General features: G+C 48.0%; 1 protein-coding gene across 1 annotated transcript; it reads left to right on the top strand.

The window, feature by feature from the left end:
- Positions 1–585: 585 nt before the first annotated feature.
- F5J12DRAFT_788120 (uncharacterized protein) lies at positions 586–1,290 on the top strand (the record flags this gene model as incomplete). The annotated part of the gene is made up of 2 exons (XM_051743719.1): positions 586–935; positions 999–1,290. 2 exons carry the CDS (start codon positions 586–588, stop codon positions 1,288–1,290), a joined length of 642 nt encoding a protein of 213 aa, XP_051594072.1.
- Between the last annotated feature and the right edge of the window lie 12,987 nt (positions 1,291–14,277).

The raw sequence follows: 14,277 nt of genomic DNA, 5'->3' as shown, positions 1-14,277 counted from the left end.
ACCACTGAACCTCACTTTGACTCACAGCAGTTTAGAGAAAGAGAAACAAGCTGGTGGATGAATCAATTGATGACCAGCAATCATGCATACTACGAGCAGCAAATGGCATGCTGGGAATGGAACAACAGGTATGGTCCGGAAAGTCATTTACTCTGTGCATTCACACTCTCTCAGGAATCTATCAGCAATGGGTCATGCACTCCAAGACCACTCACATCAGTACAGGAGCAAGCCAATGAAGCAGAGGTGCCAGTGGCCTCTGAATGTCATCTATGTGTGCCTTCAAAACTTTGCATTCCATTTTTGTGCTCTCATACTCACACAGGATGGGTCACAGAAGAAGAAAAGGGATGATGTGTCCCTTGGACTACAAGTGAGTTGTAGATGTACTTATTGTGTATGCCAGCCAGTGTTCTCATGTAGTTCATGCAGGACTTGACTGATGAGGAGGACAATGCAGAAACACAGTCATCTGTGATCATGCAAGACAACTTCCCACCACAATGTCCATGCATATATTGCAAGGACAAGGTCCCATCCAGAATGTCTCAAGATCTTTTTGCAGCATTACAAAGATACATTTCCATGACCCAAAAACAGCATGGGCATAACTTCGAGACAGTCCAGTTAGGAGCTCAGATCTGCACCATGATCAAAAGGGAGTATAGGAAATACAAACAACTCAAGATTGCAGTGAAAAAAGGTTGGCCCATTAGCATGATTGACTTCAAGCAGATTCCAGGGCATATTGTCAAGTGGCAAGACCAGCTAGATCTGATTCTTCGTAACAGGAGCCTCCGTGAGCAGCAGCATGTCTGGAAGTGTTTTGAGGCTGACTTGGTTGAAGATGGGTGGACATTGGAAAAGCTAGCTTGCATGCAGAACTCAGCACTGTGTTCTGGATTGGCAATTCTGGACCACTTGCATGCTGGATAGTATGTCCCTAACATGCAACTCACTTCTTCAACTGTGCAGAAACTGATGTAAACACTGAGCAGTTATGGAAACAAGGGAGCTGCAATCATCGAGCACACCCTCATTGCCCTGTTCCTGGCATCAGCAGAGTTGACTGCAGCAATACAGCCTCTACCACTCACACAGTTCATGACATACTTTATGGTGCCCTATGTAGCGACCTTGCTGATTGCAGATGATTACAGTCCCACAACAGTTGTCAAGGTGCACAAGATCATGGTTGCAAGTAGCAATGCGGGTTCCCTCATCCACCCTGCAAATGATGATGATACAGGGTTGGAGGAGATATTTCATAGAAACATTGTCACCTTTTGACTAAAGCGACTGGAGCTCCTGACACATGAAGCGACAAGTGATACCTGGGATGCTGCTCAGGCTCTGCTGGAACTCCAAGGGCAAATGCAGAAGGCATCTCCTACTCCATCATCCTGTGTAGGCTGTGCCTTGACTGACACCATTCACCTTAGCCACGACCTTGCCTCAGAGTTAAATTACTTGTGACAGATGATGATTCCAATCAAGCTGCCAACAAGTTACATTCAGAGCAGGTGAAGGTTAACATTCACTACACACTTTATCCCACTAACATTGTGCCTTCCTGACACTACTAACCTTACAGACCACAACAGTCATGCTGAGCAGCAAGTCCCAATCAACAGTGCCACCAGTGGCCACTGCATGTGTACTACTTTCAATGCTTCCAATGTGTTATACTGATATAGATATCACCACTTACACAGGTCCAGCAGCACACCCCAAATGCAAGCATAGGTCAAACTGCTGGACTCATCACATCAGTGAGTATAAGGCAATTCAGTTGTCATACCCCCATCACTGTCCTTCCTGCACTCATGACTCATGTGTGGTCAAATGTACAGGAACATGCTAAGGCGAATTGCACTACTCAATGTGAGTCAAAGTGTGGTTCAGTGGTGAAAACCAACCAAAACCAACACAAAAGACAATGAAAGCGAGTGGTGGTGTGCCTATGCGGTACCTAGATGGTAGAACCTGTTCTTTGGGAGGGTTTTTGCGAGCTACAACACTCAAAGATGAGTGCTGAGGGTTGGGGGTGCTCCTGACAAAGAGGGAGCAAGAATGTGATAGAAAGCGATAGGGTAGACTGCTGTCAGCCTACAGAAGGATGGATGGTGACTTAATTTGATGTCCTAAGCTGTACTGAGCTCAGGGAGGGCTTGGAGCAAAGTATATGGATGATAGATGATGATAAGCGAAGTAGATGATAGCTAGACCCTTAATAAAGTCTCAACTATCGAAGCTGATGAATGATTTACTGAGAGATGATAAATTGCAAGCAAGAGGGGCTCTCTCTGATGTCTTCTTTTTTTGCTACCTAAGTACAGTGACTTATATACAGTACAGGGGCATTGCCTATGGAAAACAAGGTGCAAACACTTGGTAAGTGATTGGTAACTGATGAGTAAGGAATGTAAGTGATGGGTAATCATCTTGGAAAGCATTGGTAAGCACTGGTAAGGATAAGTAAGCCAAAAAGCGAAGAATCAGTAAGCAAAGTCAAAAGATTGGTAAGTATTGGCAATAGGTGAGTCAAAGACAGTCAGAATGTCACAGTATGAGTCAAGCAATGTCAGGAACTGGGAAAGTGCACTGGAATCACATTAGGGGGAGGCTGTGCACGTCACATCTTGAAGAGATCACTTCTAGGCCAAAGTGGGATGACAGAGAGGCAGCGCTGATCTGATGCTGATATAGTACATCCAAAAGTGGACAGGGTGAGTCAGATGTCAACAGGGGTCAAGCTTTGGGGGTCTGTGGGGTGACAGGAGCATTGGGGATCGCAACCTTCCCCCCCAAACCATCCTCTCAGTGAAGCAAATAAAAACTTCATGAATGAGGCTCTGTTGGAAGAGAGGATGAAGGGGGAGCGTCTTCTGCTGTATCTTGCAACAAGGAGGCAAGATGTGCATCATACTTGTCATGGATGCAATCAGGGAGAGTGGAGAACAGTAGATTATACTGTAGCTGTTGCAATTTTGGAAGAATGACGGATGAGACTGGTATGAAGATGTTGCAGGGGGCAGGGAGGAAGGATCCATATGCTTCTTGGACTGGAGAGACTGAAACAACCACATAAGACCTTTCCAAGCGAATGACAGACCTGAGGTGACCAAAGAATGTCCTCCTGGAGGTCATACTGACAAAAAGAACATGCTGTCCAAGCTGGATGGGCTGAGAGGGGGCAGATGAGGGTGGGATGTACCAGGATGCTTCAGGACGGAAGCTGGTAGGAACTCCTGGTAGATATATGTAGCCATGGTCCCTAGCAAAGGGGACAAGCGAAATGACTGATGTGGAGGCAGCCATATCAGAAGAATTAGCGAAATGAGCATCTTTTGGAGGGAGTGCTGTAGAAACATGTGGAGTGCGCAAATCCTTTCCAATCCTGGAAGGTAGGATCGCATGGCTGAGCACTACAAGTGAGTGTGGGAATGGTTTCGGTGTCTGCAGAACTGGTGGAGATACGTTGAAAACTGGAATGCCGTACACGGGCGCTTAAGAATTTTACTGGCACTTAACTTGCCTCCTCCTTTTTCTTTGGCATTGACAACCTGTTCTTGTGTGAGGGATGACTGCTGACATTGCTGGCTGTCCTTCTTCGCATGAGGGCTATGGTCTTCACCTCCATTCATCAGCTACATCCATGTCCACCTCACCAAACACCTTTGGTGTGTGACATCGATCAAAGACTTGGTGAGGCCAACCATGACAGAACATTCATAACTAGGCTGTGCCTTGTCAATCCACTCTCATTTCCTTTTAGCTAACTTATTTGAACACTTTCAAGACTGTTTATGCACTTTCATCAGAACTCAACACCACCTCACACCTCTTGGACTTCTATGCACCCAGCTATGTGTATTGTTGATTCCCCAGCTGCACTGTTTATGCACTTTCATCGGAACTCACTGCCACCTCATGCTGCTTGGACTCCTATGCACCCAGCTATGTGTATTGTTGATTCCCCAGCTGTGCTGTTTACACACTTTCATCAGAACTCACTTCCACCTTGTGCTACTTGGACTTCTAAGCACCCAGTAATCTGTATCATCAATTCCCTAGCAGCACTTAATGTCAATGTGCTGTCTAATCAATGTTAATTTTGCAAGTGAAACAGTACTTTTGTGACTGATGATAAGTGAGCTCTTGACTGAAAATCAGTGCCATTGTGAGTAAAAATCAGTGCCTTCTTCAATGGAAATTTCCGGAAAAAAAGTGCCTAACATGACTGGAAATCAGTACCATTTTGACACTGACATCAATGACACTGATGAGTGGCACTGGTTATTAGTAGCAAAAATGAAATATCAGTGCCACAATTTGGCACTGATTTTCATCGCGTGGAACTGATATGCGGTGCTTTTGGGACTATTATACAGTACATGCGGCACTTGTTTTCAGTGCGTTTACTTCCCTCGGTGTCTGCCTAGCAGATGAGAGGTGAAATTGGAGAGGTCATACACCCTACTATCTGGAAAACGATCCACCTAGATCATGGTATGCCGACTGTTTATGCCCCCAGAAACAAGGCATCAGCTCACGTTACTTGCTCATACTTCAAGTGGCTAAACCGGAAGCTGGACAGCGATGCTTATCGCGAGCTTGACCATATATGAGGTGTGTTCACCGCGAGGGTGTGCGCTCTGAGCTGAAGGCTTCAGAACATACATATGCATATTAACAGCGATAGACGTTGGAGAGCAAGTTAAAAGCAAGTAGGGAGAACGGGCTGGTAGAATTGGCAAGAATATGAGTTCATGGAATTCCTATAATGGTCGACAACGGTGAACGGTGCGACTGGCTCGTCACTTGGTGTGGGAGATCATCAATGTCATTGTATCCTCTTGAGGCTGCCGGGGACCAACCAAGTCAACGCGTCGCCTAGAGAAGATCTGAAGGTCTTATAGATTTCCTTCATCTGTTGCCAGAGCCAAGAGAATCGAGAGTAGGGTGGCCTCGCAACATTAGTATCGTGCAACTGTCTCTCCGCCTCCACCAATTTTTCTTCGGTCAAGACGGCATCTTCCCCGACCAACCTGTTTACGATGTCCAAAGCAGACCCCTGGGTGTTGAAAAATCGAAATCGTTCGTGATGCACATTTGGGACGATGGGTAAGCATTCCCCTAGTTGCGGGACCCAATTCGGTGTTGCTTCTTTATCCTCTTGTTCATCCCACCAAGTAGTCACTAACTGCACGTGCTGTGCAGCTTTGTCACCGCATAATCGACGGAATTGGTCGAGGTTCTCGCGTGCTGTCCTAGATATGTGATCGTCGGTTACACGATGTGTGTAAATGACCCCCGTGATCTTCACGTCTTCAAAGTACCTGTTGTATATATACGTGAGCAAGGGGCAATTTGCGGATTCAGCGCTTACTTGTCATGTAGCCAGTTAGCAAGTTCCCGGAGGATATATTGGGTTCGCCAGGAAGTGTCGTCAAATCCTGGGGTGTCAACGAGGACACAGCATCTTCCACAAGGGAGGTCTAACGTCAATTCCCGAATGCCATGCATACGAGAAATGAGCTTGTCTGCCTCACGCCCTTCCTCGCAGTTTGCGAGTTTATTGATGAACTACCAAGAAAATCAGCAAAAAATTAGGCTCGAGGATTTTGTAACCTACGTTACTTATTCCCGACCTCCTAGGGCCCATTACTCTGTGAACGAGTGCATGTTAATGTCGAAAAACTTTGAAGCAAGTCACGTGTTACGCACACGATAACAATGTCATTTCCTAATCAGTAAAAACATAGTTGCTATGTCATTTCGACGTCACCAAAAAAAGAAGTACAAAACACGCACTGGGTGGAAGCTGGCGGGGTGGTGTCATCGGTTTCCATTCTGCACAATGTAAAGCACGTGTACTGACCTCCCTAGTTTCTTTCACGGCATCCTCTGCTCCGATGCGCAAAGCTGGGTTCATCCTCCAGCAACGCGAACACAGGGCCCACCATTTGTCTGTCATGCGGGCCAGAGTATCCTTATCGGAGGGTCGTTCTGGCGGTCTCGAGAGTATTCGTGATTGAATGGCACCGATATTGGTCAGGTTATGATAGGGGAGTTTCCGGGTGAAGAGCTCCTAAAAAAGTGCTGTCATCGCAAGCTTGATCACAGGGAAACGGCTGCTTGACACACCAATGCTGTCATTCCGAAAGCCCAAATATCACCTTCTACGGTGGGTTGGGGGTCCTCTGTGGGCATCACACTCACCAGTTCCGGAGCCATCCAACGCAATGTGCCACCAGCCAGAGGACTTGTGGTCATAGCGAATGCCGAGTTGTAGAGAAAGGAAAGTCCGAAATCTGTGAGAACGGCCCGGCCGTCATCGGTGACCAGCACGTTTTCCTGTCTAGCATATGAACAATTGGATTGGCAAAGTCCGTCACAGGAGGACTTACACCTCTCAAACTACCATGAACTATCGGACCATCTGGATGACTATGTAGGTAACGGAGACCAAGAGCGATGTCTTTGACCTGAACCACGCCTAATCAAATATGCAAGAAAATCACATCTTGCAACTTACGAGCGGGCGCGGGTCGTTGTCTCGTTCTTGTACATAGCGATTGGCATTGCCTCTTTCCACCCAATTAGTTACGATCGACACCGCGAGATCGAAGTCGACAGTTATCCCAAGTAGGCCGAGGATATTTGGATGCTTCAGCTTTGACCAGATGGATGCTTCCCCCAATATTCGCTGGACGACGATAAGTATTGCAAAGAGTATCATCCGAAATCACTACCTTAATAACGCTCTCATCCACTTGTGGACCGTCAAGGGCAACTTTTATTGCTACAATCCTCCCTTCTGGATGCAACTTTCCACGATACACCAAAGCATTGCCTACTCGGAGACATGTCGTTGGATCTCGTTCTATGCGCCCGTCAAGGTTGAGAGCATACTTGCCGGCCCCTTCAGCCAGTTGGCGAAGAAATTGCTGTAGTTCCATTGTGTCCCGCTGTCGATGTCAAACAAAATCTGCTGCCTGTCAATACCATTGCAGACTATCCGAGGATGAGGGATACCAACCGTTGGTTGGACGAGGTTTTAGACCTTGGCCTATTATTTATGCTAGACACGTGTAGTCGCCACAAGAGGGTGTGCGCACCTCATGGATGAAAACTTACTCCCTTACTGAATTGAGTGCTAATATCCGGTTCATATAAGCATAATAGGAATTCAAGTGTATACGATGTTCTATGATAGACTGCAGCCTTGCGTACAATCGCCAATAGGACTCACTTATTTGAGATGCCCTTCTGTGGGCGCGGTACTAAGCTTCAAGATACGGCACACAATGGTCATAATGGTTGATCATCTTGGGTCAGCTTTTGCAAACTGTTTCAGTAGTGTTTGCAGCGCCACCTCAACTCCGCTGCACACACACGTCTGAGAAAAAGAACAGGTCATATCCACTAATATGACATGCGACCCTTGTTTCACCAAGGGCTGGCAAACGTATTGTGAGATCACTCAATAGTAATCTCCTCGGCACTCGGCTCGAGGCTGCCACACTTAAAATGCATGGCCGGCACGTGCCATGTGAAGGGATGATCTCGATCAGTGGTTGCTATAACTGAAAATTTACCCGGCCCCTCCCCGCGGGTCCTATCCTTCTACTTTGACTACCCTTATCAATGTTGTTTATTCTGTACTCTGAAACACCAGTTCAGTGACTGCTAGGCGGCGATCGCCACTGTTGGGCGAACCATAGCCCACTGACAGACGGCGCTCACTAGTCCTCTTATGTAAGCGGCAAGTGATACTGTAGGTAAGAACGTATCCGTACACGTTGCAGAGGGCCATCAAAATTCAACATATGACTTATCACCTATGCACGTTACTAGGCTCATGAAAAGTCCTCAGGGCACGTTGGACGTCCACAATCATTAAGAAGTTGGCGGTAACTTCTGGTGTTTAACTTAGGTTTGATACGACCATTGATGCGGACTCCTAGGACAGCCAACCTTGATGGTCGGTTATCAGTGAGCTTCCGTTGGCGCAACTTCTATCAGTCTACCAAGCAATGCCATCGGTTCTGCAAAGCTCCTGCCTTGAGGCCGCGCTTAGATACCAAGCACCGAGCCTGTCGTGCTGTACACGCATCATTTTCATGGTATCAGACCTTGAGCACAGCAGCCATCGAAAAATGGACGACCCGTGGTCTACAAGGGTCTGCTTGTGCAGTAAGGTGAGGTTCCCGCTCTTAGACCTCGAGACATCGTAATCAATTAGATAAACAGACATATATACTTTATTGGGACTTGGGATGACCTACTCTACTTCGTAGGCGTATGCAGGAGAAGTGGACGACACTTCGAGAGGTATTACTACATTTCGATCCACCTCGAACTGAGGTCAGTTAGACGGCAACACCATCATGGCCTTACGACCGCTACACTGGGTATGGCATGCAGGATGAGTGAACATGGGTATGTGATGTGCGTGAAATTCCCACAACCTTACCACTGATACCTTCACTTCCAGTGTTGGCACAGGTGTGATTGCCAGCCCGTGCTTTTAACACGAGGACATGATTTGCTTCTCGCTCAAGAATTGCTGTTACAGGGGTCCATCAGATGTATCATATCCATGATGCAGCCGGCTGTCTATTTCTGCACACCTGGGAATGGATATCACACTCCCAGTCTCGCAGTCAGGGTGTTGATCTTGTTGGAGATGACTACTCGCCTCTCCATCAATGGACAGCTTGGCTGATCGAAACCCTGGGTTTTGCAAATGAATGGCTGAAAACAAAAGGTTCTATGCTTTACCACCCGTAACACACGGAGAACTCAAGTCGGAGAACCACACGGACGATGATTTGAAATGCACGCTGCACTTTCTACACTATTCGTATCGAATGGTGTTTCCAAGCGCTTAGAGCTGACCAGGGTCCACAGTGGTTCACTAAAAGGACCAGGGTGCTTGGCAGTGTGTGGGGTAAGATTCACAGATTTAGGCGGCAGATCCTGGAAGTCTCGGTGTATCGAATCTGTGAAGACTGAAGTATTTTACCCGGAGGTGGTACTTAGTCATTCGGCAGATGGGCGATGAGTGCGGTACGGCAGGCTCAAAGCGCTCGTGAGTAAGCCATTGAAGATTGTCAAAACACATGGCAACGCTGGCTCACTGAGATATCCTCACCGGAGATCTCTACAGCTTGGCACTAGTAGCCTCATGTCTGATGGCTTGTGTTCGAGCCACATCGATAGCATTGGGGTTGTGGTTGTCATGTGTGAGTTAATTCCATGGATTTTTGTTGTTGTTATGAACACTGAGATCTTCCAGGGCTTCGATTACCCAACGCCAGATGCTGATCAATCCATTCTCATTGTCTGATAGCGTGTGCTACACGCGAGCAAGAGTCACTTGCATATAATACCAGCTGAACCTACTGCAACTTCAGCACACATTCCGACCGCCATCACTCATCGATCAATGGGCCCCACCAGCGAGGTAAACCCAACTCTTCTCCCAATTGCCAAACGGGCCCTCAGGTATACCATAAACCTTGATGGTCGAATAAAACGAGATCGCCCATCTAATAGGGGGGGTCAGGCCTTGATATCTCGTGGCATATTGAAGCCAGCAGACGGGAGTGCCGTGATAGTGGCGGTGAAGACTGCCATTGGCGTGCCAAACGAGGAGACTGCGAAGGTAGTGCTTCCGACCGGCGACGTCTCCCATGTTGATGATCAGCTAGCGAATGTTCCAGGAGGCACACACCTGGTCGAAGCTCAAGCACCCAAATGTCCTCAGCATCCTTGGAATAACCTTAGACTTTGGTTTCACAGTGTCACTAGTAACTCAATGGATAGATGGAGGTAGTGCCTTTCACTATGTGCAGAAACCAGACAAGGATCCTCGTCCTCTTGTAAGTTGGAAGGTGTAGTTCTAACTGCGTGTCTAATGGGGTATGGTTCAGATCAAAGACATTGCTCTCGGACTTCGCTACCTACATAATCACCCGGGTGGTCCAATAGTCCACGGTGACTTAAAAGGGGTAGGTCTCATTGTTAATGAACTTGGCAGTCTACGTATTACTTGCGAGACAGGACAACGTGTTGATCACCTTTGATGGTCGAGCTCTTCTTACAGACTTTGGGCTTTCTGTCCTTGAGAATTCTTCGTTCAGCATGACCGTAAGCCGTCAAGCTGGGGGCTCATTACGTTGGATGGCCCCGGAGTTGGTAAATTCCTTGGCCTCTAAAGACCCCAGCTTCAACTTGGAAGGTGACATCTGGGCTTTTGGGATGACGACGTTGGTGCGTCAGGACCTTTCTCCTGTTGATCAAATTCGCCAAGCAATATTTTTACAGGAACTCTTCACCCGGAAACATCCCCACTGTAACCTGACCAATCGCGACTCCATTCAAGCCCGGATACTCAAGGGGCTACCAGAACAACCCTCCATTGAGGATACTTGTTCTCGTATGACAGGTGAATGGTGGAACCTATGCTTGCGTTGCTGGAAGAAACCTCCGTCTTCGCGCATAACAGCGGAAGACGTTGTGAGAGAAACTAGGGAGGTCAGCACACGTTCTTTATATCATACACAATGACAATTGGTGATATCACCCCACAGCTGCCGCCCAGTGCGTGTCTAGTATTTTTTTTGGAGAGTCCGAAACTAAATGCCGGTTTGGCTTACATAATCAGGAAATGACATTGTTATCGTGTACGTGCCTTGCGTGCAAGCCTTTGAATACTCACTTCACTCGTCCTCAGGGTAATGGGACCTGCGGGATCAGGGAAAAGCAACGTAAGCTAAAGAATTTTCGTATCACGTACTTACCTGGTTCCTTGACAACGTGCTTCGCAGTTCGTCAGCAAACTCGCGGGCTGTGAAGAGGAAGCTGGCAAACCCATTTCTCCCACGCAGGGTATTCGGGAGTTCGTAATGGATATCTCTCGTGACAAACGCTACGTATTTGTGGACACGCCGGAGCTCGACAATGCTTCCGAATCGGACCAAGATATTCTTAGAAGGGTTGCTGAGTGGCTACGAAACAGGTAAGTCTTCGTCCCTTCACCCTACGCCACTTGTGCATATGCAGAACAGGTATTTGCAACACGTGAAGATTACAGGGGTTATCTACACACATCGCACAACCGACAATAGCATGCCTACCTTGGTGCGTGAAAACCTCACAAAGTTCTGTGAGTTGTGCGGGGAAAACGCTGCACAGCGCGTACGATTGGTGACTGCAAGGTGGGATGAAGAAAGTGATGCAGGAAAAGTACTGAGCTGGGTCTCGCTGTTGAAGGGGGGGTTGTGGAAACCTCCTACCGCAGCAGATGCCCGACACGAACAATTCGTCAATACGCAGAACTCAGCATTAAATATCGTAAATGGATTGGTGGGGCAAGACGCTCAACTGACCTCTGAAGAGGTGAAAGGCGCAGAGATGCAGTTGAACGAGATTAGTGTTACGGGTACAAGGATATCGTCAATTCCCCAGTGGTTTGGCTCGTGGTTTTCTACGAGGAGCCCTGTCTGAGAGGGAGCCGACATGTTGATTGTGGGATTGTCCCGGGTTATTATAGTTAGGTTCTGACTGAAAGTGACTGTATTCATCACCTTCGATACTTCTGACAGTATGTAACTTGCTTCTGGAACAATGGCTGTTACATTAATGGGATGCATACCGTGAGCCTAGGCCTTGCCTTACTGTTGCCTTGCGCTATCTTTCCTGCTCTTTCGTCGTGCTGTTCAGCTTTGTCAGCAACAAGCAATGGCGTTCCTGAAGCTACGGAAGTCTTCTGCATCTTTACACACCAAACACTCGCTCACCATGCTCAAATTTGCTCTGTACTTGTGTCTTGATTTAGCATAACAGGGACAATCAGTGATTGGCTTGTGCTGGATCACTTTCCGGTCACTCTTTTAGGGCATCACAGTGGGGGGACAGAAGACATAACTGGCTTTCACGATGTTGCACAGATCGAATGTAAAACCTCTTTCCAGCCGGGGAGAGGTTTCGCACACCGTCCAGGGGGGCACGACTTAATGCCATTCTTCGTTTCGATACGCCAATTAGAATATAATATGCCGTTAATGTGCACAGCTAGAAGCTTCGCAATCATAGATAGATGTGTAGACGCGTTAAAGTACATGGACATGGAGTGGAATTGTAACTGACTTGTCTGCTACGGCGGGAATTATTGACAGTGTTGGACCAATCCAAATCGGACTTGAGCGCCAGTTGAGCGACCGCATTGCATGCCCGATTTCACCTGAACCAAAAATCGCCTGAAGCGCCAGACCTCGACATTTTTACAGAAGAGCGTACCTGCAAGTTTGGGCGCAAGTCGTACTGCTTGGTCCTACTGTCGGGCCGGACGACGACCTTGCGTAACGGCGCTGGTTTCTGGTCCATCTGGGGCTTAGTTTGCGAGGACGTCACCAGTTCGATCGTATGCTGGGTGTCCACAAGTCCCCTTGATGCAACGCAATTACTCCGATAACGAGTCTTGTGGTTCCCGAAGCACTCGCTGGATGGCAACCAACTACCGCGCAAATAGCAGTCTCTTTGAGAACATTAACTTAATAACCACATTTCGGCCTACGTGGCACTATCGCCGCAGCCGTCCCATCTGAATCTTTGGAACCCCGCAGTATTACCCCACGAATCTGGGCCTCGTTCTATCCACCTGCCGAGGTCTACGGCAGACTTGCTAATAGACCATTCAGCAAGTTGGCGGAGAAGCTACCTTCTCTCCATGATGATACGGCCCGATTTACTCCAGATGACTAATGGGCTTACACGCACGTTGAACATCGTGGATGAATTTGGCGCCTAGGCACCTTATCAGACTCATGACAAGACCTTTAGGTACGTTGAACGCCGGCGGTCGTGGATGTCCTGGTGTTGACTTCCGGAGTGTAACTTCATGAGGCACGAAACCTCCTGGGGCAGCCAACCTTGATACATGACCAGTCGGCAGGAGGTTTTTGTGGGCCCAGCTTCTGCCAGTGTACCAAGCGATGCCGTCGGCCCTGCAAGGCTGCCGCCTCGAGGCCGCGCTTGCACTAAGCACCGAGCCCGCCGTGCTGCCCACACGCACCATTTTCATTTATTAAATTGATATCAAATCGTGGGCACAGGTACAGTGCAGCCTTCCAAGAACGGTGGACCCGTGGTCTAATAGGACCCGCTTATAACAAGGTGGGGTTCCCGCTCTGCACCACGAGGTATCGCAACCAAGTAGATAAACTGACTTCAGGACGCTTGGGATGACCTTACAATACTCGCAAGTGTATAAAGTGTATACAGGAAGCTTACAGGTAATCAACCTCGCAAGTGCTTTGGGACTCGGAAGGTACGCATAGTTCGATGACGCGCCGACATATTGAAGCGTAATGGACCTCACAAGTGAACGAGGTCGGCAAACATTTCATTCAATCGTGTTGCTACTTTGAAAACTTCGTCGCGCTTCACGCGATCGAACTCCACTGAACTGTCGCAAATTTTGAATCGAAACACCCGACCCACCTGAACTAAGTTCAGCTGGGCAGCAACCCTATCAGGAGCTACGACTGCCACATTGCAGAGCGCGGCACGTAGAACAAGGAAACATGGTGAGTGATGTGGAGAAGGGGTCCCTGTATTTTGAAATTCATAAAATTCCCGCACGTACCTCCGCTTCCAGCGGCACCGGTATGATTGCCAAGCTGTGCTTCTAACATGAGGACACGATCTGCTATTCGATCGAGAATTGTTATTATAGCAGGCTGCCACCAGACATGTCATATCCACGATGCAGTCAGCCGCCTTTTTTCTGCACACATGTGGATCATAGTAAGTCACGGATATTGCGCTAGTAACACACCTCAGAGTCACTCGGATATAAGTAGTACCAGCTGAACCCACTACAAGCATTCGATGGAAACCAATCGTCAAACAAGCGATATTCTTTCCGCAATCGCCGAGCGGGCCCGCAGGTATGCTATCAACCTTGATGGCCAGATAGAACGAGATCCTTCCGCAAGTACTAGGGGAGGTTATGGTATGATATATCGTGGCACGCTACTTGCAGGGGGGAGGGCCGTGGCAGTAAAGACTGCCCGTGGTATTCCAGACATAGAGACTGCCAAGGTAGTGCTGTTGGATGGCTACATCTCCCGTATTGATCGCCATCCAGCGAATGCTCAAGGAGGCACATACGTGGTCGAAGCTCGAGCACTCTAATATCCTCAACATCCTTGGAATAACCACAACCTTTGACCACACAGTGTCACTAGTATCTCCGTGGAT

This window comes from Pisolithus orientalis (assembly GCF_024613125.1).
Source record: "Pisolithus orientalis strain OTSU chromosome Unknown F5J12scaffold_192, whole genome shotgun sequence".
Classification (NCBI taxonomy): Eukaryota; Fungi; Basidiomycota; class Agaricomycetes; order Boletales; family Pisolithaceae; genus Pisolithus; species Pisolithus orientalis.
The sequence above is the reverse complement of the archived record's forward strand: the minus strand, read 5'-3'. Positions and strand labels throughout refer to the sequence as shown.